General features: G+C 45.4%; 1 protein-coding gene across 20 annotated transcripts in view; it reads left to right on the forward strand.

Moving 5' to 3' along the window:
- The window catches only part of LOC142558589 (G-protein coupled receptor-associated protein LMBRD2), a 397,689-nt gene that overhangs the window by 195,352 nt on the left and 175,207 nt on the right, over window positions 1-27,130 (forward strand). For all 20 annotated transcript variants that reach the window (XR_012823027.1, XR_012823026.1, XR_012823030.1 and 17 more), the window contains 2 exons: window positions 3,064-3,135; window positions 17,758-17,871. Coding sequence is in view for 7 of the 20 variants with exons in the window: in XM_075670721.1 (XP_075526836.1) it covers window positions 3,064-3,135; window positions 17,758-17,871 (186 nt within the window). In the remaining 13 variants the exon portion in view is untranslated. The remainder of the gene's footprint in view (window positions 1-3,063; window positions 3,136-17,757; window positions 17,872-27,130) is intronic.

A 27,130-nucleotide genomic window follows, 5' to 3' on the forward strand; every position in this document is an offset into this window, starting at 1 on the left:
ACAACAGCATACACATGCGCATATGTACTGGTTTCTAATCAAATGAGACAGCAATGAGACATGTGTAATGGAAAGTTACTATGATATCAAAGATGAAAAAGCAACCATGCTTAGGCAAAACATTTTTTTTGTAATTGCAAGATTAAAATGCCCATCTCCATCAAGCCACCCTCTGTCACACGTTTAAAAAATTGAATTATTTTTTTGAAAGACCGATTGAAGGCACGCTAACACAAGCGTTCCCCAAACTAGTGATATTCGCTGCTTCAATAATCTCACTTGTTGTTTGCGTTGTGCTTCTTCCTATCACAGTGCACTGATTATAAAAGGGACTGCACCCATGCTTTCTGCAGTGAAAAGCCAGATGCGCCACTCCTCCAGTTCGCACATTATTTGCGTGTTCATGCAACCTATTATTTACGCACCTTCCCTTTGGCCGATGTATTTTTTGCTGCATGACAGGGGCAGTTCATACACAATATTGTTCTCACAAAGAACATAGCCTTCCTTGTGATTTGTCCGGCAACTGGGCTTCTCAGAACCACAGTAGCTGACCTAGTTGGACATCTTGATTGGCGCTGGAAAGATGACGCTTACATTTGCGTTATTGCCAACCTTCTTCAGTCTGTGCGAGATATCATGGATATACGGTATTATTGCGCGTTTCTGCTTCACTCGCGCAATTTCCGGTGAAGTGAACTGCTCATCCTGTCACCCACGTTTCGCGGTCTTAAGGAGACCTTACAAAATAAATTTTTTGCCTGTGCATGTTCGCTTTTTCATCTTCGGTATCATCTTAACTTTCCATTACACATGTCTCGTTGCTGTCTCATTTGATTAGAAACCAGTACATATGCACATGTGTACCCTGTTGTCTGTTAGACCTATGTATATGTGTACTGCTTCATAGAATAAAACAATTGTTGTAAGTTAATGCTGTGTCCGTGTCGTACCTCTGTCTCTCGTCCCTTTTTGTGCGCTAAAAACGTAAAGTCATTATGTTTGCCAAGCGCCAACAGTACTGTTGGCCGTGTGCTCCAACAAGTCGAGTCTTGCGACAGTAAAGCTAAAGCCATGGATCCAGCGCTTGTGGAAAGCACACATTGAATCATTGACTAGGCACCGGAAGGCACGCAGATCATATCGGATATGCTTATTGTTCGTGCATGCAATTCAGAGCTTTGTATCTACACACGAGCACCCAAGATGTGTCCATTATTGGGTTTCTGATTTCGTGTGGGTTGTTGTATGAGATAGGATTTGTGAGGAGGCGTTGCCTCGGGCTCACACCTCAGATGAGGCTACAGATGCTGCCGTGCCTGTAGCATAGCATCAACGTCATTCAGAGGCAGCAGGTAATCCTCCTTGCGGACATTGCTATGTTCAAAAGGTAGCTTTTGCTCTGTGCCTAACAGAAAGTTTATAAGAAAGCAGCGATCTTTTGTTTAAAGTGTCTAGGTAAAAAAAGAATGTTTTGGCATGCTGACGGGAACGAATTGCTAAATTCATCCAATAAAGTGTGATTGGCAGCTGCACTGCAGTATTAGGACAACATTCATTTGGGCTAGATGGTGTGTACTTGAATTAAGAAAGAACAGTGCCAACTAAGACGATCACGAGAGGGAGAATGACACAGGACAAGCGCCTTGTCCTGTGCCGTTCTCCCTCTCATGATCATCTTAGTTGGCGCTGTTCCTTCCTAATTCAACTGCAGTATTATATTCACATTTAAATTCCTGGCGAATTTGATTTTTGAGTCCTGTAGAGCATTAGCCCATAATATAAATTGAAGCTCTTCGCAACTCCGTCGCATGAAACTGCATATTATGACGCAGTTTTTTTGCTAGTCGGATTATACTACATTTTCGCGTGGCCCCAAGAATTTTGTATAATTGGGGTTCCACTGTAATAGCCTTTTCTTTTGCTTTTGCCTTGTCTGTACGACTTGACTGACTTGAGGAAAGGACATTTAAAAGCTGCACCCTGCCACCATTTGTCATTGAACCGTAAAGAACCAGCCAAGTGGGTTCCAAAACATGGGGTCTAACAAATCCATTTTTTTGGTTGGGGACACTCCTGAATTATGAAATAAATCGTTAAAGTACTTGCTGACACTCAAGTTCAGCAGAATTTACTTTCTCTTTTAGTATCTAAATTTGTTTTCTTAGATTGCCTGATTATTTGGACATCTTTACAGCTACTTCTGTTTAAAAGAGAAACGGCTCCCGACTGTATTTTGCATAAAAGGTAGAATTTGAATGCAGGGAAATTTCAATATAATGAAATAAAGTTCACATTTCTTTTTTTTTATATTGAGGTTAACTGTACTGCCAAATGAACCAGTGGTGCATTTGAGCATTTGTATTTTTCTGCCCCTTGTTTAATTCAATCAGTTTTTTTTTTTTCAATTCTGTCGGTTGAATTGATGAAAGTTGACTGTATTACTTCAGTGTGCATATTGTGGATTTTCATACTGATTTGTTTTTTTCATTGCATTCAGCATAGTTCCAAGGAGGAATGCACAGCCTGTGTGTGTTCTTTGTAATACCCCTCGATGATGACTATGTTGGAGGGAATTGTGTTGGCACGAGTGCCTGTGAGTTTGCTTTGATCAAGTGAAGGACAAAAGAGAGAGGTGAGTCTCCCACTGACGAAAGGATATGTGAGAAGTTGTAAACATGGTTGGAACACATTGTGTTTCAAAATAATGGTTTCATTTCCTTACATGGGCAGGAAAGCATTGTTTATGCAGCAATGTCTTTGGACCATGCCATGTTGAAGACTGAGTGTTTCATAGGTGTGTTGCATAGTGCCATGTTTCATTCATGCATACACCTCGTGTTCCTTGGCATCTAGATCATCTCCAGGGCTAAGTTCAAGAAGGTAGCAAAGATTTTGGATTCTAGGCTGAACCTTCATGAGAACCTATTGGGAATGAAAGCATATCCGAGAAGAAGGTGCCCTTTCATACCTTGACAGCAATACCTTGTTGTTAATATTGCATTGCATTGTGGTGGCCACAGTGGCCATCCTTGAGTAACAATGAGGCTTGTAACAATGCAGGAAATCCAGCAAGTGTCAAGCAGCCTCAGCTCGGGCCATCTGCAACGCCACATGGATGTCATCCTGGCCAAGGTAGGATTATTGTGCATATGGTGGCACACCACAGTATGGCGTGATAAGTGGCATGTACAGATTAATCCAATAAATATGTAAAGAAATTGAAGATTCCGATTTATCCAATTTGCTCCAAATTTCGAAGTCCTCAGTAGTTCTGATAAGAAAAATCAGCTCAACAAAAAAGACAAGGAACACAGGAAGAGAAGACAAAGGCAGGCACTCTCTTCCTATGTGCATTGCCTTTTTGCTGCACTGATTACCAGCAATGCAAGACCAAGAACCTCAACAATTTATTCTTCCTCAGTCGTGATTATGTGACAGTGTCATGATGACATCCGTGAAAAAATTTGTTCATCGTGATAACAAAGTTCTTGCACGATCAAGCTGAGGTTCCTGCATGGTAGCCATTGTGCTTCCCTCGGTTACAGTTGCTCAGTGCGACTCATTTAATTTGAAACTCAGTTTTTCCTGGCCTGTGCATGTGGTTATCGCACATTTCTCCTTCTGTTCACGAGCCACCCGCAAGCAAGATGGTCAATGAAGACGGCAGCGTCTAGTCATTTTCTAAACTTCTGCGACTCTCATCATCCTGCGACTCTCATCATCCTGGACAAACTTGCTTAACCCCTTCCTGTGTATAAATTTCTCTGGCTGGTGGTGGTTGAATCGGCGCGAATCATAGCCTTTTAGTCACCACATTCCGGGTCAACAACAGCCTAATGCACAAGCTGTGGGGGTGATGGCAGTTGCTGCTGGTGAACCACCAAGCTGGAACAGAAGGCCTGAAATCATGCAATGGCACGCAGGCAACTGGAGGAGCCATCGTATAAATTTTTTTCGTTTACTTCTTGGACCTGTTTATGAAGCGCAGGTCGTCCTGGTTGTCGATGTAGGCGCCACGAAGGCATCTGCTGGTAGATCAGTGCGGTAGTATGCGGTACATCATGACAGTACCGGAGCTGTTTTACATTAAGTATGGACAGCTGGGCTAGTTGGTTGTGATTGGCATTATGAAACATCGTTCCAGCGCACAATTGAACACGGACTAGGAGAGAAGGAAAACACAAACGCCGGACTTCAACTAAATTTTATTTACGGAAAACGGATTTATGTACATAGGGGGAGGGGGAAGCAGGGAGATAAGGGGGGGGCGCTGTTAGTGCACCGGACCACCCAAAAAAACTTTCTTTGGTACAGGCGACAATCATCATAGGCGTCAAAACCAAAAGAAAATGTGAAAAGAATGAAAATAAAAGGGGAAAATAAACGGGGAAAAAAGGTGATAGAACCTTTTTCCCCATCACTCAAGTACAATCTTGCCTTACCTAGCTGAATCGACACACGCGTTTGCCCTAAGATAAATCAAGTTCTTTTTTCCCAAGCACAACAGAAGGAGCACTGACACAGTATTAATCGTTTTCATGAAAGATAGAAAAGGCTTCAACAATTTCCCAGTTTTTCTGATTGCTGAATTTGTGCAACACACGTGTTCGTTCGAAAAACGCCTTGCATGCTGGCTTGTGCGAGCAACGGCAAATGTGGTCGGCTAAATGACCAGCGCCACTTAGTGGACTAGCATTCCTGCGATGCTCTAGCAGGCGCTCATTCAGACAGCGCCCGGTTTGGCCAATATAGCATTTCCCACAGGCGAGAGGAATACTATACACAACATCGTCACATTCCACACGGGCTTCGGTGTGTTTTATATTGCAGGCTGGCTTCTTCTTGGATTCATTTACTAGGCAGCACATTCATCGCGTGCAGCGGTGCAGGGTGCAGCGGTGGAGTAGAGGTAGAGCATCCACCTCGTGTGCAAGAGGACCGTCGTTTGAATCCCAGTGCCACGCAATTTTCCACCGGATATTTAAAAAAAAAGATCCGCATGTTGAGAAAATTGCATAAACAGGCCTGGAGTGCGGCCTGATCCCAGTGACCAGAATCGGTAACGCACTCCTTCACCAGAGCAGGATTGGCCGCCCTGGTAAAGTACTTGGCCACAACCTCCTATATGAATACAACAATCAAATCCTGGCCCTCGGTCCCCAGCAGCTGCGAAGCAACTGACCATGGCGGCGGTCAGACCTACAACGCAGCAGAGGGTGCTAAGAATCCCTGGTTCCGGACAGGCCGCCATTAGAATCTGAACCTGGCAAAGTTTAATGCTAGAACGTTATCTAGTGAGGCAAATCTAGCAGTGCTATTGGAGGAATTAGAGGGCAGTAAATGGGGTATAAAGGGCTCAGTGAAGTTACGAGGACAAAAGAAACATATACAGTGCTAAAAAGCGGGCACGTCCTGTGCTAGAGACGAGAACTAGGCGTTGGATTCCTGATTAATAAGGATATAGCTGGTAACATACAGGAATTCTATAGCATTAACAAGAGGGTGGCAAGTCTTGTTGTGAAACTTAATAGGAGGTACAAATTGAAGGTCGTACAGGTCTACGCCCCTAAATCCAGTCATGATAACCAGGAAGTCGAAAGCTTCTATGAAGACTTGGAATCGGCAATGGGTAAAGTCAAAACAAAATACACTATGCTGATGGGCGACTTCAATGTCAGCGTAGGCAAGAAGCAGGCTGGAGACAAATCAGTGGAGGAATATGGCATAGGCTCTAGGAATAGCAGGGGAGAGTTATTACAGTAAAAGCTCGTTAATTCGGACCGCAAGGGGAAACCGCTTTAGTTCGAATTAACGAAAGTTCGAACTAACAAAAGTGAAAGAGAACAACAGTACATTGCGATTTGGAAGCAGTAGGGCATGTCAGAAATTTAATGCTTGAAAACGTCCGTGATTGTAGTCTGCCTTTTTTCCTTGAAGGCGACAGCTAGCACTTTTTGCTCTAACGAGCGAATGGGGCGGAAGGCCTCCTCTTCGCCTTCTTCAAAACTGAAGAAGAGAGGGGCAGCATTCAATCCAGCCATGACCTCCACAGCGGAGGGCCACACTGGCGCTTCGTCTTCCTCTTCCTCGTCGTCACTGGCAGCGACAGGTTCAGCGCTTCTGAACTGAGAAATTGTGTCTCCATCTTTCAGCGCACCACACACCACTGCACCCTCGTCCACGTCGACATAGTCAGCAAAGAAGATTTGCAAACCCCCGAGATTCGTGACGGGCAAGAAGTCTCGGAGGTCAACGTAGAAAGGAGAGAAGGCAGCCGCCGCTGCCTTCTGGCCGACACCACGCCGGTTATATTTTTCCCGATTTTGCCTTCTCTCTCCGTTCTCTCCATTCCAGAGGCAACCCAGCATTGTGTCTAGGCAGTATGCCCGTTTCTCTGGCCGTGTGCCAGGCACCAAGCTGCTAGCACTATGGCGCGTAGTTCGAATTATCCGTGGCGGAACCTTCTCGCGTTCGAATTAACAGGCTTTTTTATGCATAGACTTCTGTGGAGCTTGTCCAGACCAAATCGTAAAGTTCGAATTATCCATAAATTCGACTTATTAATCTTCGAATTAACGAGCTTTCACTGTAGTAGAATTAGCAGAACAAAATAATTTGAGGATAATGAATACCTTCTTCCGCAAGCGGGATAGCCAAAAGTGGACGTGGAGGAGCCCGAATGGTGAGACTAGAAATGAAATAGACTTTATACTCTGCGCTAACCCTGGCATCATGCAGGATGTGGACGTGCTCGGCAAGGTGCGTTGCAGTGACCATAGGACGGTAAGAACTTGAATTAGCCTAGATTTGAGGAGGGAGCGGAAGAAACTGGTACATAAAAAGCCGATCAATGAGTTAGCAGTAAGAGGGAAGATAGAGGAGTTCCAGATCAAGCTACAGAACAGTTATTCGGCTTTAAGAACGCACCGTCTGTCAAGCTTCGTCCACACAAGGAAAAATTCTTTACCGTGTTCTTTTTTATTCCACGATCTTTTCCAGAGTGTAATAAACTAAACGATAGGAAAATTTTCGGCAGGAAGAGGACCTTAGAGTTAAACCAATGAACGCCATTCTTATGGGCATCATTAAGGAGGGTGCAATTGAAGTCAGTGGTAACTCCGTTAGACAGGATGCCAGTAAGCTATTGCAGGAGACGAAAAATCTCGTCAAGAAACACCAATGTATGAAAGACTATAACCCTACAGCTAGAATAGAACTGGCAGAACTTTCAAAGTTAATCAACAAACATAAGACAGCTGACTTAGGGAAGTATAATATGGACAGAATTGAACATGCTCTAAGGAACGGAGGAAGCCTAAAAGCAGTGAAGAAGAAACTAGGAATAGGCAAGAATCAGATGTATGCGTTAAGAGACAAAGCCGGCAATATCACTACTAATATGGGTGAGATAGTTCAAGTGGCTGAGGAGTTCTATAGAGATTTATGCAGTACCAGTGGCACCCACGACGATAATGGAAGAGAAAATAGTCTAGAGGAATTTGGAATCCCACAAGTAACGCCAGAAGAAGTAAGGAAAGCCTTGGGAGATATGCAAAGGGGGAAGGCAGCTGTGGAGAAACAGGTAACAGCAGATTTGTTGAAGGATGGTAGGCAGGTTGTTCTAGAAAAACTGGCCACCCTGTATATGCAATGCCTCATGACTTTGAGCGTACTGGAATCTTGGAAGAACGCTAACATGATCCTAATCCATAAGAAAGGGGATGCCAAGGACTTGAAAAATTGTAGACCGATCAGCTTAACTGTCCGTTGCCTACAAAGTAGTTACCAAGGTAATCGCAAATAGAATCAGGAACACCTTAGACTTCTGTCAACAAAAGGACCAGGCAGGATTCCGTAAAGTATACTCAACAATAGACCATATTCACACTATCAATCAGGTGATAGAGAAATGTGCGGAATATAACCAACCCTTATATATAGCTTTCATTGATTTCGAGAAAGCGTTTGATTCAGCCGAAACCTCAGCAGTCATGGAGGCATTACGGAATCAGGGTGTAGATGAGCCGTATGTAAAAATACTGAAAGACATCTATAGCAGCTCCACAGCCACCATAGTCCTCCATAAAGAAAGCAACAAAATCCCAATAAACAAAGGCGTCAGGCAGGGAGATGCGACCTCTCCAATGCTATTCACGGCATGTTTACAGGAGATATATAGAGACCTGGATTGGGAAGAATTGGGGATAAGAGGTAATGGAGAATACCTTAGTAACTTGTGATTCGCTGATGATATTGCCTTGCTTAGTAACTCAGGGGACCAATTGCAATGCATGCTCACTGACCTAAAGAGGCAAAGCAGAAAGGGGGGTGTAAAAATTAACCTGGAGAAAACTAAAGCAATGTTTAACAGTCTCGGAAGAGAACAGCAGTTTCCGATAGGTAGCGAGGCACTGGAAGTGGTAAGGCATTACATCTACTTAGGGCAGGTAGTGACCACGGATCCGGATCATGAGACTGAAATAATCAGAAGAATAAGAATGGGCTGGTGTGCGCCTCCCACCAGCTTTTACCTCTCGAATTTGGCTCTCTACCGCAGAGGCCATGATTTCTCCATGGTACCCAGCCTTCTCCAGACGCCTTAGCTCAACGTCGACGCTCTCGTGAACTTGATGTTCGCAGGACTTCTATAGAGCAGACCGGACTTCTATAGAGCAGAGCGGATGCAGTTTTTTGCTATAGCTATTTTTACGAGCTTGGAGTGGGCCGATTGATAATTAAGAATTTGTTTATTTGACCGTGGCTTGTACTGCCAGCACACACGCTTGCTTCTTGAAAAATAAGACAGGCATCGTGGTACTGGATTCGACCATCCTGCGGCTGTTCTTGCGAGAACTTCATTACAAAGGCGTTGCTAGCAAAAATATCGAAAATGTTGATCATACTACTACCTCTATCCTCGGCATCAGTCGCATTCATCACCACAAAGTAATCGTCGGCATATCTCAGGGCAAACGTGTGTGTCGATTCAGCTAGGTAAGTCGTGAGGTGAGCAAGATTGTGCTTGAATGATGGGGAAAAAGGTTTTATCACCTTTTTTCACCGTTTCACTTTTATCTGCATGCTTTTCACTTTTTCTTTTGGTTTCGACGCCTGTGATGATTGTCGCCTGTACCAAAGAAAATTTTTCTGTGTGGTCTGGTGCACTAATGGTGCCCCCCCGCTTCCCCCCCTACCCCAGTGTACATAAAGGTCTGTTTTCCGTGAATAAAATTTAGTTGAAGTCTGGCATTTGTGTTGTCTTTCTCTTCTAGTCCATGTTCAATTGTGCGCTGGAATGATGTTTCATAATGCCATTGTACACTTTCGGTCAGCTTTCTCTAATGTCATCGAACGTGGAGTCGGTGGGCATCTCTGAATGGCAGATTCCCAGGTGTACTCGATGGGAAACAGTGTGGTCAGTCAATGAGTGTGAGCCCTTTGGTGGAAGACATCAGCCCTGCCACGTATGACTGGATTGTGGTTGTCTTTCTCTCCGTGGAGAAGTAGCACTCACTCTGTGGCAACGTGAATTCTGAATGAGGCCGCAAATGGTAGTCCTTTTTACCGGTAACATAGCCATCCTTGTGGCAGCTGTTGAGGCAGCTGGAGTACCTTTTGTCATCAAATACGAATGCTTTGGAAGGCCTCGACGCTGTTGGTAAGTTGTACTTGGGGGCTGTGGTTTCAAAAGCTGCTTAGTGAGTGATCATCAGCCTCCACACTGTTGTGGCAGTCATGAGAGGAGCAAGAGCGATAGCGATTTGGTTCGCTATGTTGTATTTGATCTCCTTGGTTTAGGCTCAGTGGCTTGCATGTGACCATGTATAATGTAGACATTGTCCATAGGTACAGGATGTCTTCCCGCTTGTGCATTCTATCGGGAACCTTGATGTCGGCTGCTTCGTGCAGATCATTGAACTGTTATGTGGCTTCTTTCTCAAGCTCTGCAAGATTTTTCAAGTCCACTTTAGGCAGTTTTGGGGAGTTTTTGGGCAGCTGGAACTTTTCATCTCTTCTTCTTGTGATCTCTTCTTCAGCGATCACCTTATCGTTGTTCAGGATGAACTGGCGCTGTACCCTTGCCTCTATCTGGAGCTTTGGTTGTTGTACACATCCTGTCGGTGGTCTAGCGTTTGCACTGACATTCACCTGCTTACCAGGTTGCAGACTGGATGTACTGCCTGCTATCCTCACATAGGGCTGGCGACAGTTGGTAGGGATCCATTCTTGGCGCAGGTATGAAGATGAAAACAAACCTGGAAAATGGCGTGACAGATCTTCTCATGGTAATAAAGTACCTCGGTGGGTTCAGCTTTGTATTCATCATTGTCAGTCACAAGATCGTTGACTTTGGCATTGATTTCAGTGAGGCAGTGGTCTTTACCATCGAGTTCGTTTGAGAGCACTTGCAAGTTGGTAGTCGTCAGTTTCATTTCTTCTAAGGCTTCAGTTGCGGTGGCAGTGACTCGGGTAGTGGCACTTCAGATGATGCCACACTGACAGCATAGTTGGTCATTGATCGGTCATGTAGACGGCAATCTCCGTCCCGGGTTTCACGGCACCATACTGTCAGGAATAAAGTGGATCTGCCGGTTACAGTTGCTCTGTGCAACTCCTTTAATGGAACCTCGTTTTACATGGCCTGTGCATGTAGTTATCCTTCTCCATCTGTTCACAACAGTTCCTCAAGCAAAATCAAAACTGCGGTCTTATCATATAGAACATGAGTCTACTCTTTTCTTTTTTTTTTTTTCCTAATAGAATGCACCGTTTCCTTGTTGTGGGCCTGCAGGTGCTGCCAAATTGATGGAATAACGCAGCTATGACTATATTCATGGACGTCGACTTCATGCTCGACACGTAGACAAAGAAAATCACTGTGAGGTTATTAAAGAGAAAAGTAGAATCACGTAACAAAACATTCCTCACTATGCAAGGGAGCAAGTTATACTGCTGAGAACCCAAACATGGTGGCAGATCTGGTAGTACCACATATTGGCAGTGGTACCATTTGCCATATAAGAGTCCGACTGTGCTACCATGCTGGAAATAGAGTTCTCAGAATGCCAAGCTTTCTAAGAAGCCCATTATTTTCTGGAGGCTGAGGAGATTGGCCCATTCTTTGAAATATGACTGCACTGCGTCGACTGCCTTCTGCAGTATCCAGTATGAAAGCTGAAAGCTCTATGAATCGGAGAGAGTGTGCCATAATGGCAAGCTTGGAAGTCGAGTTGATTATCCATAGTTTTAGCACTAGCAGACACAAAAAGCACTGCTATAAATACAGCAGCAATGCTCAAAAGTGTGGCCTTTTGATCAAGTGCTGCTTTTCTGCGGTGTTTTGCAGATCATCTCCTGTGTGTACAAAACTGTGCTTCACATTTTTTCACTGATCATCATCATCATCGACCTGGTTACGCCCACTGCAGGCCAAAGGCCTCTCCCATACTTCTCCAACTACCTCGGTCATGTACTAATTGTGGCCATGTTGTCCTGCACACTTCTTAATATCATTCGCCCACCTAACTTTCTGCCGCCCCCTGCTACGCTTCCCTTCCCTTGGTATTCAGTCCGTAACCCTTAATGACCATCGGTTTTGTTCCCTCCTCATTACATGTCCTGCCCATGCCCATTTCTTTTTCTTGATTTCAACTAAGATGTCATTAACCCGCATTTGTTCCCACACCCAATCTGCTCTTTTCTTTTCCCTTAATGTCACACCCATCATTCTTCTTTCCATAGCTCGTTGCGTCGTCCTCAATTTCAGCAGAACTCTTTTCGTAAGCCTCCAGGTTTCTGCCGCATACGTCAGTACTGGTAAGACAGCTGTTATACACTTTTCTCTTGAGGGATAGTGGCAACCTGCTGTTCATGATTTCAGAATGCCTGCCAAATGCACCCCAGCCTATTCTTATTCTTCTGGTTATTTCAGTCTCATGATCCGGATCCGTGGTCACTACCTGCCCTAAGTAGATGTGTTCCCTTACCACTTCCAGTGCCTCGCTACCTATCGTAAACTGCTGTTCTTTTCCGAGACTGTTAAACATTACTTTAGTTTTCTGCAGATTAATTTTCAGACCCACCCTTCTGCTTTGCCTCTCCAGGTCAGTGAGCATGCATTGCATTTGGTCTCCTGAGTTACTAAGCAAGGAAATATCATCAGCGAATCTCAAGTTGCTAAGGTATTCTCCACCAACTTTTATCCCCAATTCTACATACTCCAAGTCCCTGAATACCTCCTGTAAACGCACTGTGAATAGCGTTGGATAGATCGTATCTCCCTGCCTGACGCCTTTCTTTATTGGGATTTTGTTGCTTTATTTATGGAGGACTACGGTGGCTGTGGAGCCGCTATAGATAGCTTTCAATATTGTTACATATGGCTCATCTACACCCTGATTCCGTAATGCATCCATGACTGCTGAGGTTTCGACTGAATCAAGCGCTTTTTCGTAATCAATGAAAGCTATATATAAGGGTTGGTTATATTCCGCACATTTCTCTATCACCTGATTGATAGTGTGAATATGGTCTATTGTTGAGTAGCCTTTACGAAATCCTGCCTGGCCCTTTGGTTGACAGAAGTCTAAGGTGTTCCTGATTCTATTTGTGATTACTTTAGTAAATACTTTGTAGGCAACAGACAGTAAGCTGATCGGTCTATAATTTTTTCAAGTCTTTGGCGTCCCCTTTCTTATGGATTAGAATTATGTTAGCGTTCTCCCAATATTCCGGCACACTCGAGGTCATGAGGCATAGTGTATATAGGGTGGCCAGTCTTTCTATAACAATGTTCCCACCATCCTTCAACAAATCTGCTGTTACCTGATCCTCCCCAGCTGCCTTCCCCTTTTGCATAGCTCCCAAGGCTTTCTTTACTTCTTCTGGCGTTACTTGTGGGATTTCGAATTCCTCTAGACTATTCTCTCTCACATTAACGTCGTGGGTGCTACTGGTACTGTATAAATCTCTATAGAACTCCTCAGCCACTTGAACTATCTCATCCATATTGTACACTGGTTCTTGCCTATTCCTAGTTTTTTCTTCTTCCTAGTTTTTTTTCTTCCTAGTTTCTTCTTCACTGTTTTTAGGCTTCCTCCGTTCCTGAGAGCCTGTTCAATTCTATCCATATTATAGTTCCTCATGTCAGCTGTCTTACGCTTGTTGATTAACTTAGAAAGTTCTGCCAGTTCTATTCTAGTTGTAGGGTTAGAGGCTTTTATACATTGGCGTTTCTTGATGAGATCTTTCGTCTCCTGCGATAGCTTTCTGGTATCCTGTCGAACGGAGTTACCAGCCACTTCTATTGCGCACTCCTTGACGATTCCCACAAGATTGTCGTTAATTGCTTCAATACTAAGGTCCTCTTCCTGAGTTAAAGCCGAATACCTGTTCTGTAGCTTGATCCGGAATTCCTCTGGTTTCCCTCTTACCGCTAACTCATTGATTGGCTTCTGAGGTACCAGTTTCTTCCATTCCCTCCTCAAGTCTAGGCTAACTCGAGTTCTTACCATCCCATGGTCACTGCAGCACACCTTGCTGAGCACGTCGACATCTTGTATGATGCCAGGGTTAGCGCAGAGTATTAAGTCCATTTCATTTCTAGTCTCGCCATTTGTGCTCCTCCACGTCCACTTTCGGCTAACCCGCTTGCAGAAGAAGGTATTCATTATTTGCATATTATTCTGTTCTGCAAATTCTACTAATAACTCTGCCCTGCTATTCCTAGAGCCTATGCCATATTCCCCCACTGACTTGTCTCCAGCCTGCTTCTTGCCTACGCTGACATTGAATTCGCCCATCAGTATAGTGTATTTTGTTTTGTCTTTATCCATCGCCGATTCCACGTCTTCACAAAAGCTTTCGACTTCCTGGTCATCATGACTGGATGTAGGGGTGAAGACCTGTACTACCTTCAATTCGTACCTCTTATTAGGTTTCACAACAAGACCTGTCACTCTCTCGTTAATGCTATAGAATTTGTGGATGTTACCAGCTATATTCTTATTAATCAGGAATCCGACTCCTAGTTCTCGATTCTCCGCTAAGCCCCGGTAGCACAGGTAGTGCCCGCTTTTTAGCACTGTATATGTTTCATTTGTCCTCCTAACCTCACTGAGCCCTATTATATCCCATTTACTACCCTCTAATTCCTCCAATAACACTGCTAGACTCGCCTCACTAGATAACGTTCTAACGTTAAACGTTGCCAGGTTCAAATTCCAATGGCGGCCTGTCCAGAGCCAGGGATTCTTAGCACCCTCTGCTGCATCACAGGTCTGACCACCGCCGTGGTCAGTTGCTTTGCGGCTGCTGGGGAGTGAGGGCCGGGGTTTGATTGTTGTATTCGTATAGGAGGTTGTGGCCAAGTACTGTACCAGGGTGGCCAATCCTGCTCTGGTGAGAGAGGGCGTTAGCGGTTCTGGTCACCGGGATTATGCTGCACTCCAGGCCTGTTTATGCAATTTCCTCAACAGTCTTTTTTTTCCAGTGGAAAATTACGCGGCACCGGGATTCGAACCACGGTCCTCTTGCACGCGAGGTGGATACTCTACCGCCACCGCAGGAGTAGTACGCCTCATTTAACCTGCAGTGGTTCCTTCTTTGATCAGTCAAGGTGGACCAATCTGAGCTCGGTTAAACCGCACAGATGCCACTCAACTGGAGAAACCTGGTATTTGTGACCTGTATGTGTGACCATACATAATAGAGGAGATTTTTTTTTTTTTTTTTGAGGGGTCCGGTGCAGTGATAAACTAAAAGAAAAGAAATATTAAAAAGCGGGGAAGAAAAAGAAGAAGGAAAACAAAAATAAGGAAGAGAGAAGGGGATTTGAACTCGTGAGCCTTGGATGTTGCTTTGAGAGATAGCTCAATCGGTTGGTCCGTCAGGCTCCAAGTTACATTGAAGCGCCATAGCTCCTGTCCAGGGCCTTGTACTTATGTGGAAAGAGGCTGATGTTGTCTGATATGGTCGATTTTTGCTGAGTCCGAGTAGTTGGAAGGCACATGCGCGCGATAAACTTCTTTAATAACGTTAGAGATTTGAGAAAAAGTTTCGTTAACAACCGATAACATGGCAATCAGCATTCGAATACGACAAGAGGAATTATTGAGATATGGAAAATTTCCTTGAACTAAGTCTGGTTTGCGAGAGAAATGCTTTTAAGTATGGAACATCTTAAAAGATGAGGGAATGCAAGATATTCTCTGTGCTCACTGAGAGGATGGCATCCGCACGAGACTACACCAGGCACCTTACTGAGGCATGAAGCTCTGTGGCTGGAACAAAGCCCCTTTTTCAGCCAGCCAGGCGCAGATCACGTGCATTCCTATCGCCTAAGGATGCGCGGACATTGTGTAGTTTGAATCGAGCGGACTCGAGCGACTCTGGAGACTAGGAAAAGTTTAAGCAGGTGCGCTGCGAGTGCGGCACGCTTAGCGTGGGAAGCTAGCCCGAGTAACTATCTTAAGGATTGCTGCTCACGAGAGCAAAATACCTTTACCTAATTGTAATAACTCTAATATGACTCCTTTCGAAAGAGAATGGCACAGGGGGCTGTACTATGAGTCCTATGACTGGTGATCTCTGTGTGTGTATGTATATATATATTTTGTTTTTTCCATCTCATCTACGGGATTGAATGCGAGCACTGTTGCTTTGTTTCTGTGTGCAGTAGTTAAGAGAACGAGCTTAAGGGAGGAGAAAAAACAATGAAAAAAATTTCTGAAGCATAATTGCAGCGCCGTGGTTTTAAAGCGCACCCACGGTAAAGAAACGGAAGGAGATATAAACGTGCATGGCCATGTTACGCACGCAACAAACTTCCTTAATATAATGAGAGATTTGAGAAAAGTTTCGTGAACAACCAATAACATGGCAATCAGCATTCGAATACGACAAGAGGAATTATTGAGACATGAAAGATTTCCTTGAACTAAGCACCTCTGCATACAAGAGATAAATAACTGTAGAAGCAGAAGTATCTGAAAAGCAAAAAAACAACTCATATTGTATTCATTCACATAATGCAAGCACCTCTTTTTCATGTAAAATCGATGTAAAGTGGGGGGGTGCAATAATTACACAGAAAAAAACGTCCTGGTGAAATATGCTAGGTGCTTAAGAGAGTGAGAGAAAAACTGTGATTTAAATTGGGGTTCTCAAGCCAGCCACTGTAGACTCAAACAAAATATAACTTCCAAACAGCACTTAAGTTTGTATTAAATGCACAGGTTCTACGAAAGCAGGAATGGCAAAGGCCATTATTTGAAGACACTAGCTGAACCTAGAGTCACTAAACGAATAAATAAAGTGAGTATGGCCTGACCATGGCTAGCATCTTGTTTGCTGTTCATCACTCATTTCAAATGGCACGGCCACATCTTCACAGACCTATGATGACATGCAACACAATACTCTGCGACTCGGCCGGTGCTAAAGCTGTCCCCACTGTTCTCTGGTGTTCAGCATAACCAAAGTGATCGGCAACTTGCTCCTTACGTGGCTAGCCTGCCATAATATCTCCGCCAGTCAAAAAGCTAAAGTTCTTGATGCTTGAGGACAAGATGGCCATTATCATCAGAACCATGAAAAGGCAGGAAGATAATGGACATTGCCAAGGAATGCATCCCAATGATGGGGGCTTATTTACGGAGCTTGAGATGGTGGCTGCAGCGTGAACTGCCACTATAATTGAGAACTGCTTCACGCATGCAAATTATGGTGCCACCCAGAAGGCACATGTACAGATCTGACATTACTAGACAAGATTTGCCTAAAGATGCAGATCATGTCAGTGCTGCTATTGCTGACAGACACATGGGGGCACACATAGTGCTGCCAACAACACTGTTTCCAGATGATGTCAGTATCAACAACTTCATTAGCAGCGATGAAGACACAAGAAAACGATTGACAAAGCCATTATGGCAAGCCGTCATTGCCATACCATCATAAACAGCGAGTGCAAAACAGATGACATTAAGACAGAGACGAAAACCATGTAGAGAAGACGATGAACCAGCAGAATGTGCTAGACACTTTTCACACAATTAGGTTGTTTTTAGGTGCACATGACGATGTGGCAATGGACTATTTGCTGGGTTTCATTCTGCAGCAACTGTAACAACGGTAATGTTGCCACATTCTTTTCAGCATGATGCTATTATTCATGACAAGCCAAGAGTGTTGCAGTAGCTCGCTCCTCCCCAATATCACTCCACACCAGCCTTTCGACCTCTTCCTGATATGAGAAACAGTACCTTACTAGTGCCACTCCCATGAACATGTCCCAGTAGTTCAGCAATGAGCATGCCAAAAGTGCACTCAATAACAGCAGTTAAATAACAGCAGTTAATTTGTCAAGCCTTTGTGTTTCATTTGATCTTACTAGGTTTAAAGAAAGAGTGATTGACATCCATTTTTGGCCAGACTTTATTGTGCCCCCTGTGACTAAGTAAGAGGAGCAAGAAGGGGCCTTATCACACTGTGAGATAAAGCGAGATAAAGACTTGGTTTAGGAGCACGACTAGAACTAGTCATATCACCAAGTACATCAGATGCACTAGCGTCTCAAAGACAACATCATTGAAACTGGCGTTCGTGTTGTCTTTCTCTTCTCATCCTTGTTCATTTATGCGCTGGAACGATGTTTCATAATGCTAACATCATTGGTTCGCCTACTGATGGTGTTATCATTGCCGAGCCGGCCTTCGCAACAGCATGTGCATAAGTTTATTGTTGTCTCTGCAGCTTCCTGAGGGTACCAAGGTCAGTGGCCATTCCCGGCAGCGAGTCAACGCCGAGGTGGACATCCTGTCAGGCTCGGTGGTCACGGAGCGCACCCTCGTTCGGCTGCACCAGCAGGTACCTCCCGGCTGCCGCCGCCGCTGCTGGGCCCTGCATGTGGCGTGCTGGGCCGACATTTGTGGCACACATGATGTAGAGAAGTTGAATGATCTGCATATCAGTGAACACTAGGAAAATGTGTATATGTATATGTGTATGTGATTTGGAACCATATCCTCGAGTGATGAGCTGCACTTGTGTACAGGGTGTCCTAGCTTACGTGGCCCAAACTATTAGCTCTTTCTTTACCACCTAGAATGGGCTGAATTTAGATGCTGTTATGTTAAAAGGTTTTATTTCAAGACATATTGTCACGTTGTAGTGACGATGAACAATGTAGCAAAACTGTAAATTACGAAAGTAGTGTTTCATTGGGTGAACCTATGCCCTCAAAAGCAGCCTACGCTCAAAGAACTACAATAGTGGCGAACACAGTCAGCGGTCAGCGCAAATGTGCTCTGCCAGTCAAGTGCATCAGCTTTTATACATGAGTCATCGAAGGTTCCAGAGTAATCGTTGGTGCCCGCATGTATTCCAGAAAATTCTACACAATTCACTTCGCACTTGCAATCAGATTACACAAAGTTCGGTGACAATACACAATGGGTAGAAACATCAGTAACATTAGAAAAACTTCCAATACATGCGGACATGTTCCACGCTAAGTGATAGCATTTGTTAAATGGTGAAGAACGGTCCCCGAAAAAGATAAACAAGTACACATGTCGATACTATTCCCAACATATACCATGCTGCATGAAATTGTAGACTAATTTTTGGTAGTTTGTGAGGAAATAAACAAGAAAAGAATTGCTTAGAGAGTTTTTAAAGAAGTCTTACATAAAATTTTAAAGAGTATGTGAAAACCATGAATAAAATGAATTATTTTAGATTTTTACTAGAACTACTGTGAGTAAAAAAATCTGAAATATACAAAATATGGGTCATGCTCCTAGTTTCCAACTTCTCCAAGTTATACCACACTAGAAAATATTCTGCAGATTTGGTGTCATAAATATTAGCCACTATGGTACTGATGCTTTACAGAAAAGCCGTGAGTTCACAAATTTGAGCATGCGCCTGTTGGACATGGATTGTTTGTTCTAGCTCCTTGCAGCAAGCATGTGGTTTCTTCATATTTTCAGTGCTTTCTAGGTTCTTGAAGCATGTTAACACAGTGCAGTGCGACAGGAGACACGCAGCACTGTGTTATCATGAATCCAAACCAGCTACGTCGCCAACATGCTTTAGCCACTTCCTTGAAGCAATCATAGTCATGTTGGAAAGTATCCACAAGCCTCCTCAACAAAGGGCAGTGCCTTGCTATTTGAGGCTCAGGCTGGTTGCCTTGGGACAAACACATACTGGAACAAATATTTGCAACTAGATGAAGCATGAGTTTGACGTAATGGTTCTGCGGAAACTCATAAGGTTGAGAGAAGTAATTAATTAAGGGGAAAATGAGACATCCACCCAATCGTAGCACTTGCTACAAAGGAAACCCATACGGGTTCCTCGAAAGAAAAGCTTCGCAGTTGAAGAAAAATTCATCCTGGTCTGGAACTCGAACCCGGGACCACTGCCTTTCCAGGGCAGCTGCTCTACCATCTGAGCTAACCAGGCGGCTAGCAGATGGCAGGGCAAAGTCAAATTTGTCAACAACTCGAAGCAAAGGCAAGAGTGTGACGTGATAGTTTTGCGGAAACCCACAAGGTGGAGAGAAGTAATTAATTAAGGGGAAAATGAGACATTCATCCAATCGTAGCAATTGCTACAAAGGAAACCCATACGGTTTCCTCGAAGGAAAAGCTTTTCTTTCGAGGAACCCATATGGGTTTCCTTTACAGCACTTGCTACGATAGGGTGGATGTCTCATTTTTCTCTTAACTCTTTCGGGACCGCGGTCCGGATATCGTGCAAAAATGCACGATCGAATTGCGCGCGCTCTCAAACGCGAAATTTTCGCGGTGGAACCCGTGTCGCCATCTAGTGGGGTTGTTCCACATCTCTAGTTGTTGTTTTTGTGCAATTCGCCTCTCTCGCGGCAGGCGGCGACGTAGGAGAGATTTTAATCTTGGGCGCGGCGGCGGCGGAGATTGAGAAGCATGGCGTCGACATCACGTCAGGCCGCGCGAAGAAAGAAGCGTCTGTCGCGCGATTCAGCTGCTTCAACTGCGGATTTTTCTGATACAACGAGTAGCGAAGAGTCCGAAGATGAATTCTCGAGCTCCGATTTCAGTTCAGAGAGTGATTCAGCGTTGCAATCACCTGGACCGTCAACTAGTGTCCGAAGGTGAGTATTTAGTTTCGCTTTCCGCCCGATCTTGAGTATTTACGCGGGATCACTATATGTTCTCAATTTTTTTCTGTGTTTGGTAGGGTTTCCACAACCTACGGGAACGACGTCCTGTCCCTGCGGCAGAAGCGTATTCAGTTTTCTCCCAAGCGGGAACCTGGTGTGCATCTGACCGAAGATGTGGGTGTGGCACTCCGAAGCACCACAAAGAGATTCCTCACCGCCCTGGACTTCTTTTTCCTTTTTTTCTCGGCCGATGTTATCCAGACTGTTTGCGAGAACACCAATAAATATGCCTACACGAAGATCTTGGAGAAGCCCACTCATGCCCGTCCCGATGGGTCTTGGGAAGAGGTCACTACAAGTGAAATGAGAAAGTTCATTGGCCTCATAATCTACATGGGCATCTTGAAAGCACCGCGAATCAAGCTTTACTGGAATGTGGGAAGCATCTATAGTGGTCTGCTGCCACCACGAATTATGCCGCGGCGTCGCTTCATAGCACTGCTTGCGATGCTACATGTCGCCGACTTGGACGATGTAACTCAGATGTCAAAAGGAAAGCTTCGCTTCATGTGGTGGCTTCTGCAGCACATGAATAAAGTGTCGGCAAAGCTATTTCAGCCTCATCGAGACCTCTCTGTGGATGAGCGTATGGTGAAGTCGAAAGGGAGATCAGGGATACGGCAGTACATCAAGGATAAAGTGACCAAGTGGGGCTATAAGCTTTGGGTTCTTGCAGACCCGGTCACCGGGTATACAGTACAGTTTGCTGTATACACAGGCAAGCGCGAGCAGCCAGGGCCCCACGGGTTGGCTTTCGATGTAGTTTGCCAGCTGTGTGCAGAACACTTTGATCAGGGCTACAAAATTTTTATGGATAATTTTTACACCTCGACACACCTGTTCAGTCACCTCCTCGATCGGAAAACATTGGCTTGCGGCACTACGCGAAAAGACCGCCGCGGATTCCCTGTTGAATTGAAAGACACGCACTGGGAAAAGAAAGCTCAACGAGGTGAAATTAGATGGTTGCGTGACCAAGAAATTCTCTATCTTCAATGGAAAGACCGACGCATAGTGAACATGATGAGCACGATGCACACAGCCAACGAGACAGTCACTGCAAAAAGAAGACAAAGAAGTGGAAGTACCTGGACCCAAATTTCTATCCCAAAGCCTTTGCTAATTCACGAATACAATTCTGGAATGATTGGAGTAGACAAATCAGATCAAATGATTGGCTACTACAATGTACTGATGCGCAGTGTCCGCTGGTGGAAGACTCTCTTCTTCCACTGCATCGACATAGCATGCGTGAATAGTTTCATACTATTCCAAGAATATAGGAAATTACATCCAGACGTCCCTGAGCTGGCCAGAAATGCTTCCTTTGACCATTTAGCTTTCAGGGAGGAACTGGTGCAACAGCTTCTTCATCTTGAAGGAGCCAAGCAAACTCGTGCTCCTCCACCACCACCTGCAAAGCCTCCACTTCACAAGCCCCAAAAAGTGGAGAGACGCAAAAATTGTAAACTTTGCTATCGACAAACCAAGAATGAGGTCAAGACTACTGTTTTCTGCAGTGACTGCAACGCACATTTGTGCTTCAATGCTTCGCGGAACTGCTTCCTTGAGTGGCACAGAGAGGGTGCACAGAAGTGAGGGGTGAACAGTGGTGTGAGAAATCACACACACAAAAAGAATGTACATAAGCCTGCAAAGTTTTTTTGCCTCAAAGTTGTCATAGAGGTATTTTAGCACATTTTGTATATCCTGGAATTTTTTTAGTGCTGCTTTTTACTTTCATATGCAACAATTTCCAACTTCTTTTGTTTACGTGAAGAAAAAATTTGCATTTTGAGATTTTTTTTCTGTTATGTATACTATTTAGTTATTTCAATTTTTCTACAATAAAAGTCCAATCACTTAGCTTCATTTTGATGCATATGTCAACAAGATAGTGCAAAAATTTCATTGAATAAAAAAATATTTTCTAGCAAGTATCAGAATTGCCTTCTTTTGGGCGGTCCCGAAAGAGTTAATCAGATGAAGCGTGTCTATCCTGCAGAAAAAATGTGGAGACCAGTCAGCACATCCTAATGGACTGTGAAGGGATTCATTCACTGAGACCTGTAGGTAACATACACATTCCAGAAGTGCTTGGATTTAAAGTGAACAGAAGCATCAACCGGTCAGCAATTGAGAGAAGCAAGAGATGTATTTGGAGGACACTTAAGCTTTGCCTCCAAGAGTGGAATGCGATAGCATTCAAAGATCCCTGACTGCTTCTTATGTTTCCCAGCAACTGCAGCTTATGTATTAATGTTTACTGGGAAACGTTGGCGTTGAACGCTATGCACGAAAGTGAGTTTTCTGGTAGAGATGCAGCCTCTTGCGTGGGCCGATCTTGGAGGCTGTGCACAGCTGTGGAAAAAAAATTACATCATTTTCAAGCTTCTGTTGTTGTTTCGCACTTTTAGTGTTTCAGTATGAGAAGATTTGACATAAAAGGTAAGTGCTGTCAGTCTTTTGTTTCATTACATTTGTTTGTGGGCTGTGATTCTCAAAATTCCAAGGAATAACTTTGTCAAGAATGTAAGACAAGGTATGAGCAACTTTAGTGATAGAATGGTGTGGCAATATAACCCACATATGCTGCACATCACATAGCAAGGCGTGGCATATACAGTAAAACCTTGTTATAACAAAACAGGATATAACGAACTAATGGATATAACAAAGCAGTCTGATTCCCCTTGAAATTCCAATAGATGCCCATATATTGAAAACTTCATTATAACGAAGCTAAAATTTCCTCTCAATGGGTATAGCGAACCTTTTTTTAGAGCGCAGCTCTTTGGCACCCGTTCCTGCGTTTCGCGGCGCCATTGTGCCTCGCCATAACCAGCTCCGCAGCCAGGGCCAGCGCGCTGCTCTAGCTGCGCGAGCTTCTGGCGCCATCTCTCGCGCACAGCACGAGCCTTACTCTCTTCGCTGCTCCTCCAATGCCACCCATGTGCAGCGGCAATCAGAGTGCTGGCTCGGTGGCAGCTGATCTCGATGATGTGCTGCTGTCCAAGCCGAAATGCATAGCCTCCATTCGCCACTGTGTGTACCCTGCCCCCCCCTCCCCCCCCCCCCCCCGTCTCTCTCCTCCGTGGCAGCGACCGCGCAAGAGCGGGCGGTGTTCGGTTGCCAAAGCGCCGGCTCGGTATCAGTGGATTACGGTGCGCACTTCCCAAGCCGAAACACAAAGCCACCTTCAATTGACTCGCTCACAGCGTCAGCGGCGCACGTCAGTCACTGCCATCTCTTCGCTGCGCAACGCTCCTATGGCCCTACGAACTGCCTCCCACAACGTCCCAATAAGCGAGGCAGCTGCGCCTAGCTACGCTTCGTTTGCGACGGCTGGTGGGAAATGATCAGGACCAGACGGATTGTCCGAGGCTCACAGACGGTTTATATTATAATATAATCCATCTATAATATATATATATATATATATATATATATATATATATATATATATATATATATATATATAGAGTGGATCATCCTTTGCGCACTATGCTTCCAGTGTAGCCAGAAAAGAGATGGACGACGGCAAACGGAAGCGCAAATCGACATCAATCGAGCAGAACGTGGCTGTGCTGAAAGCCGTTGAGTCCAGCGTGAAGAAGAAAAAGTGGTCGAAGATTTTGGCATAGCGTTGAGCACACTGTCGACGATTTTGAGCAGCAAAGAAGCTGTCACCAGTGCTGTCGCATGTAGCGTAAAAGGCGACAGAAAGATGCTGCGAGCCCCCACTATGCCTTTAGTCACCATACCCCCGCTTTCGAAGCTGGAGAGAAGGCGGTCTTCAAGTGGTTTTTAGATGCAAGAGCAACCGACACTCCTGTGAGTGGGGCACTGTCGCAGCGCAAAGCGAGGGGCTTCGCGTGCATCATGGGGCACAATGATTTTGTGGCGAGTGTCGGCTGGCTGCAGCGTTTCAAGGAGTGCCACGCCATAGTCGGCAGGGCTGTCAGCGGGGAAGCGCAGTCTGTCGACCGCGAAGCTGCGGTGGCATGTGTGCCGTTATCACCTGCGTGTGTGCGGCGTGTAACGTCAAGACAGATAGCTGGACGACCACTGCGAGTGCCAAGCTACTTCTAACACGTGACGCCCCCAGAGTGTATATTATCGGCCAGCACAATAAACAGGGGACTTTTCCTTTCGTCACCTGAAGCGCGGCTCGTCGACTGTTCCTCCCGACACGCATACGCGTCACGCTCGTATGCCGTGTCACCACATGGTGTCAGAAGTGGGCGGTGGTCAACTATCTCGCTGAAGCCGTGGACGGCAGCATTTCCAGTAAATGGCAAACAAGCCTGCAACGGTAATCCCCGGGCTTCAGCAGCCACCACCGCTGGACTTTGACAAAACGTCAGAGTGGCCGACGTGGATCGACCACTTCGATGACTACCGCTTCGCCACAGCTCTCAACGAACGTTCGGGAGAGGCCCAGGTACGCACGCTACTTTACACAATGGGACGCCAAGCCCGCAAAGTCTTTGCTACATTTGAGCTGACCGACGATGAAGCAAAAAGTTATGATGTCGTCAAGCAGAAGTTCGACAGTCATTTTGTCAAAGAGCAGAACATTGTTTATGAAAGTGCCTGCTTTCACAGACGCCAGCAACGGCCAGAAGAGTCGATGGATAAGTTTGCAACCGTACTTCACGTGCTGGCAGACTGCTGCGACTTTGGGGATATGAAGAAGAGACTCATCCGGGCCAGGTTTGTCGTGCAACTATCCGGGACGTGCAACTATCCGAGGCCTTGCAGATGGATCCCCAGCTGACATTGGCTACGGCGCTGGCCAAGGCTCGCCTCAAGGAAACCGTGCGTCAGCAGAGCCTTCGACCGGAGGATGTCCACATTGGGAGCCCGCCAGAACTTCAGGACCAAGGCACCATCGTGGAGGCCGTGGGCCACCAGAAACGCCCGCAGCGCAAAGAGGGACGGTGCCCCTACTGCGTCGGCGACGCGCACCCGAGGTCGACGTGCCCAGCCAAAGCTTCCAAGTGCCACTACTGTGGTAACAAAGGACATATTGCGAAAGCCTTTCTTAAGAAAGTTGGGTCAGTGCAAAGAAAGGTACGCGTCTTGGCTGTCGAACGTGGTACTGGAGAAACTTTCATTGGTGCGATTGACGTGGCTGGGAAAGTGCGCTATGTGCAGGTTCTGATATACTCTGTGCCTATCCTTGCTAAAGTTGATTCGGGTGCAGAAGTGTTGGTTCTACCTTCTACATTTCCAGGATTGCCCACCCACCTGGATAACGCAGACGAGGTACTACAGTGGGCTGGCGGGAACAAGCTCAATGTGCTAGGCAAATTTGTCGCAGAGATTGCGTAGAAACAGAGGACTGTCCGACAAAAGTGCTATGTCGTTAGCCCTCTTCGCGATGTACTTCTCGGGCTGCCAGCCTTAGAGGCTTTAGGTATCGTTAAATTTACCGACTCGCTTACTGCAGACAAGCAACCGTATGAGACACTTTTTCCGTGCATCAGTCGTAGTCTAGGCACCATCCCAGGAGAATACACAATCAGGCTACAACCAGGCGCAATTCCACATGCCATAACCGCTCCGCGGCGAGTGCCAATTCCGCTCATGGAAAGGCTAAAGCACGAAATCGAGAGACTCGTGCGCATGGGAATAATTAGAAAGGTAGACGGCCCCACGGATTGGTGCGCATGAATAGTCCTGGTAACGAAACAGTCGGGGGAACTGAGAGTATGCGTCGACCTCACAAATTTAAATAAGTGCGTCGTTTGTGAACGCTTCACGCTACCTACGATTGATCAAGCATTAGGCTCTCTGGCGGGTGCGAAATAGTTTTCGAAGCTTGACGCCTTCTCGGCGTTCCATCAAGTCCGACTAAGTAGGGACTCTGAAGAACTAACTACGTTCTTGACTCCATTCGGGAGGTGCTGTTTTACCAGACTACCGTTCGGAATTACGTCCGCTTCCGAGTATATCCAGAAAAGGATGTTCGAAATCCTATGTGGCCTGCCAGGTGTTGTCAATGTCATGGATGACATTTTAGTGTTTGGTAATACGAAAGCCCAGCATGACGAACGTTTAGCTGATGTTATGTCACGCCTAGCTAGCGCAAACGTGACTCTGAACAAAGAGAAGTGCCTGTTTGGCGTTAATAAACTGAGATTTTTGGGCCATTTTCTGAATGAGAACGGAATTGAGCCTGATTCAGCGAAGGTCAGCACTATTAAGAATCTAAATGCACCGAAAAATGTCACCGAACTGAGAAGCTTGCTCGGCATGGCCAATCACCTAGGTCGCTTTTTGCCTCGCCTGGTGCAAACTACAGCTCCGATGCGTGCTCTTTTGCACAAAGATAGCGAATGGGTCTGGAGTTGTGACCAAGCAAAAGCGCTGAACGAGCTGAAAGAGCTCATTTGTTCTGCGCAGTGTATGGCCATGTACGATGCACACTTCCTACCATCCTTTCAGCGGACGCATCCTCTTTCGGACTGGGAGCTGTTCTTTTTCAAACGCAGAAAACGGTCACTTTTTTATCCAGAATGAGAGAATGTCAAATTAATGATCCCGTTTGCAAACACCTGCGCAGACTGTGTAAAACCAATTGGCCAAGGAAACCGAATTTTCCTTCTTTCCTCATGCCTTACTGGCAAGATAGAGCATGCCTTAGCATAATTGATGGTCTCTTGTTGAAAGGAACAAGGCTTGTAATCCCACAGTCTCTAAGAACGGAAGTGCTGTGTAAACTACATGATGGGCACCAGGGTATCGTGCGTTGTCGTAATGTTGCTAAAGGTTCTGTCTGGTGGCCAGGATTGAGCCCCGATCTGGCACAGTTCGTGAATCAGTGCACTGTTTGCGCACAACATGCCCAGCAACTAGCCGAGCCCATGATAGCAACCGCAACACCATCGTTTCCTTGGGAGAGAGTGG

Source organism: Dermacentor variabilis, chromosome 9, assembly GCF_050947875.1.
Source record: "Dermacentor variabilis isolate Ectoservices chromosome 9, ASM5094787v1, whole genome shotgun sequence".
Classification (NCBI taxonomy): domain Eukaryota; kingdom Metazoa; phylum Arthropoda; class Arachnida; order Ixodida; family Ixodidae; genus Dermacentor; species Dermacentor variabilis.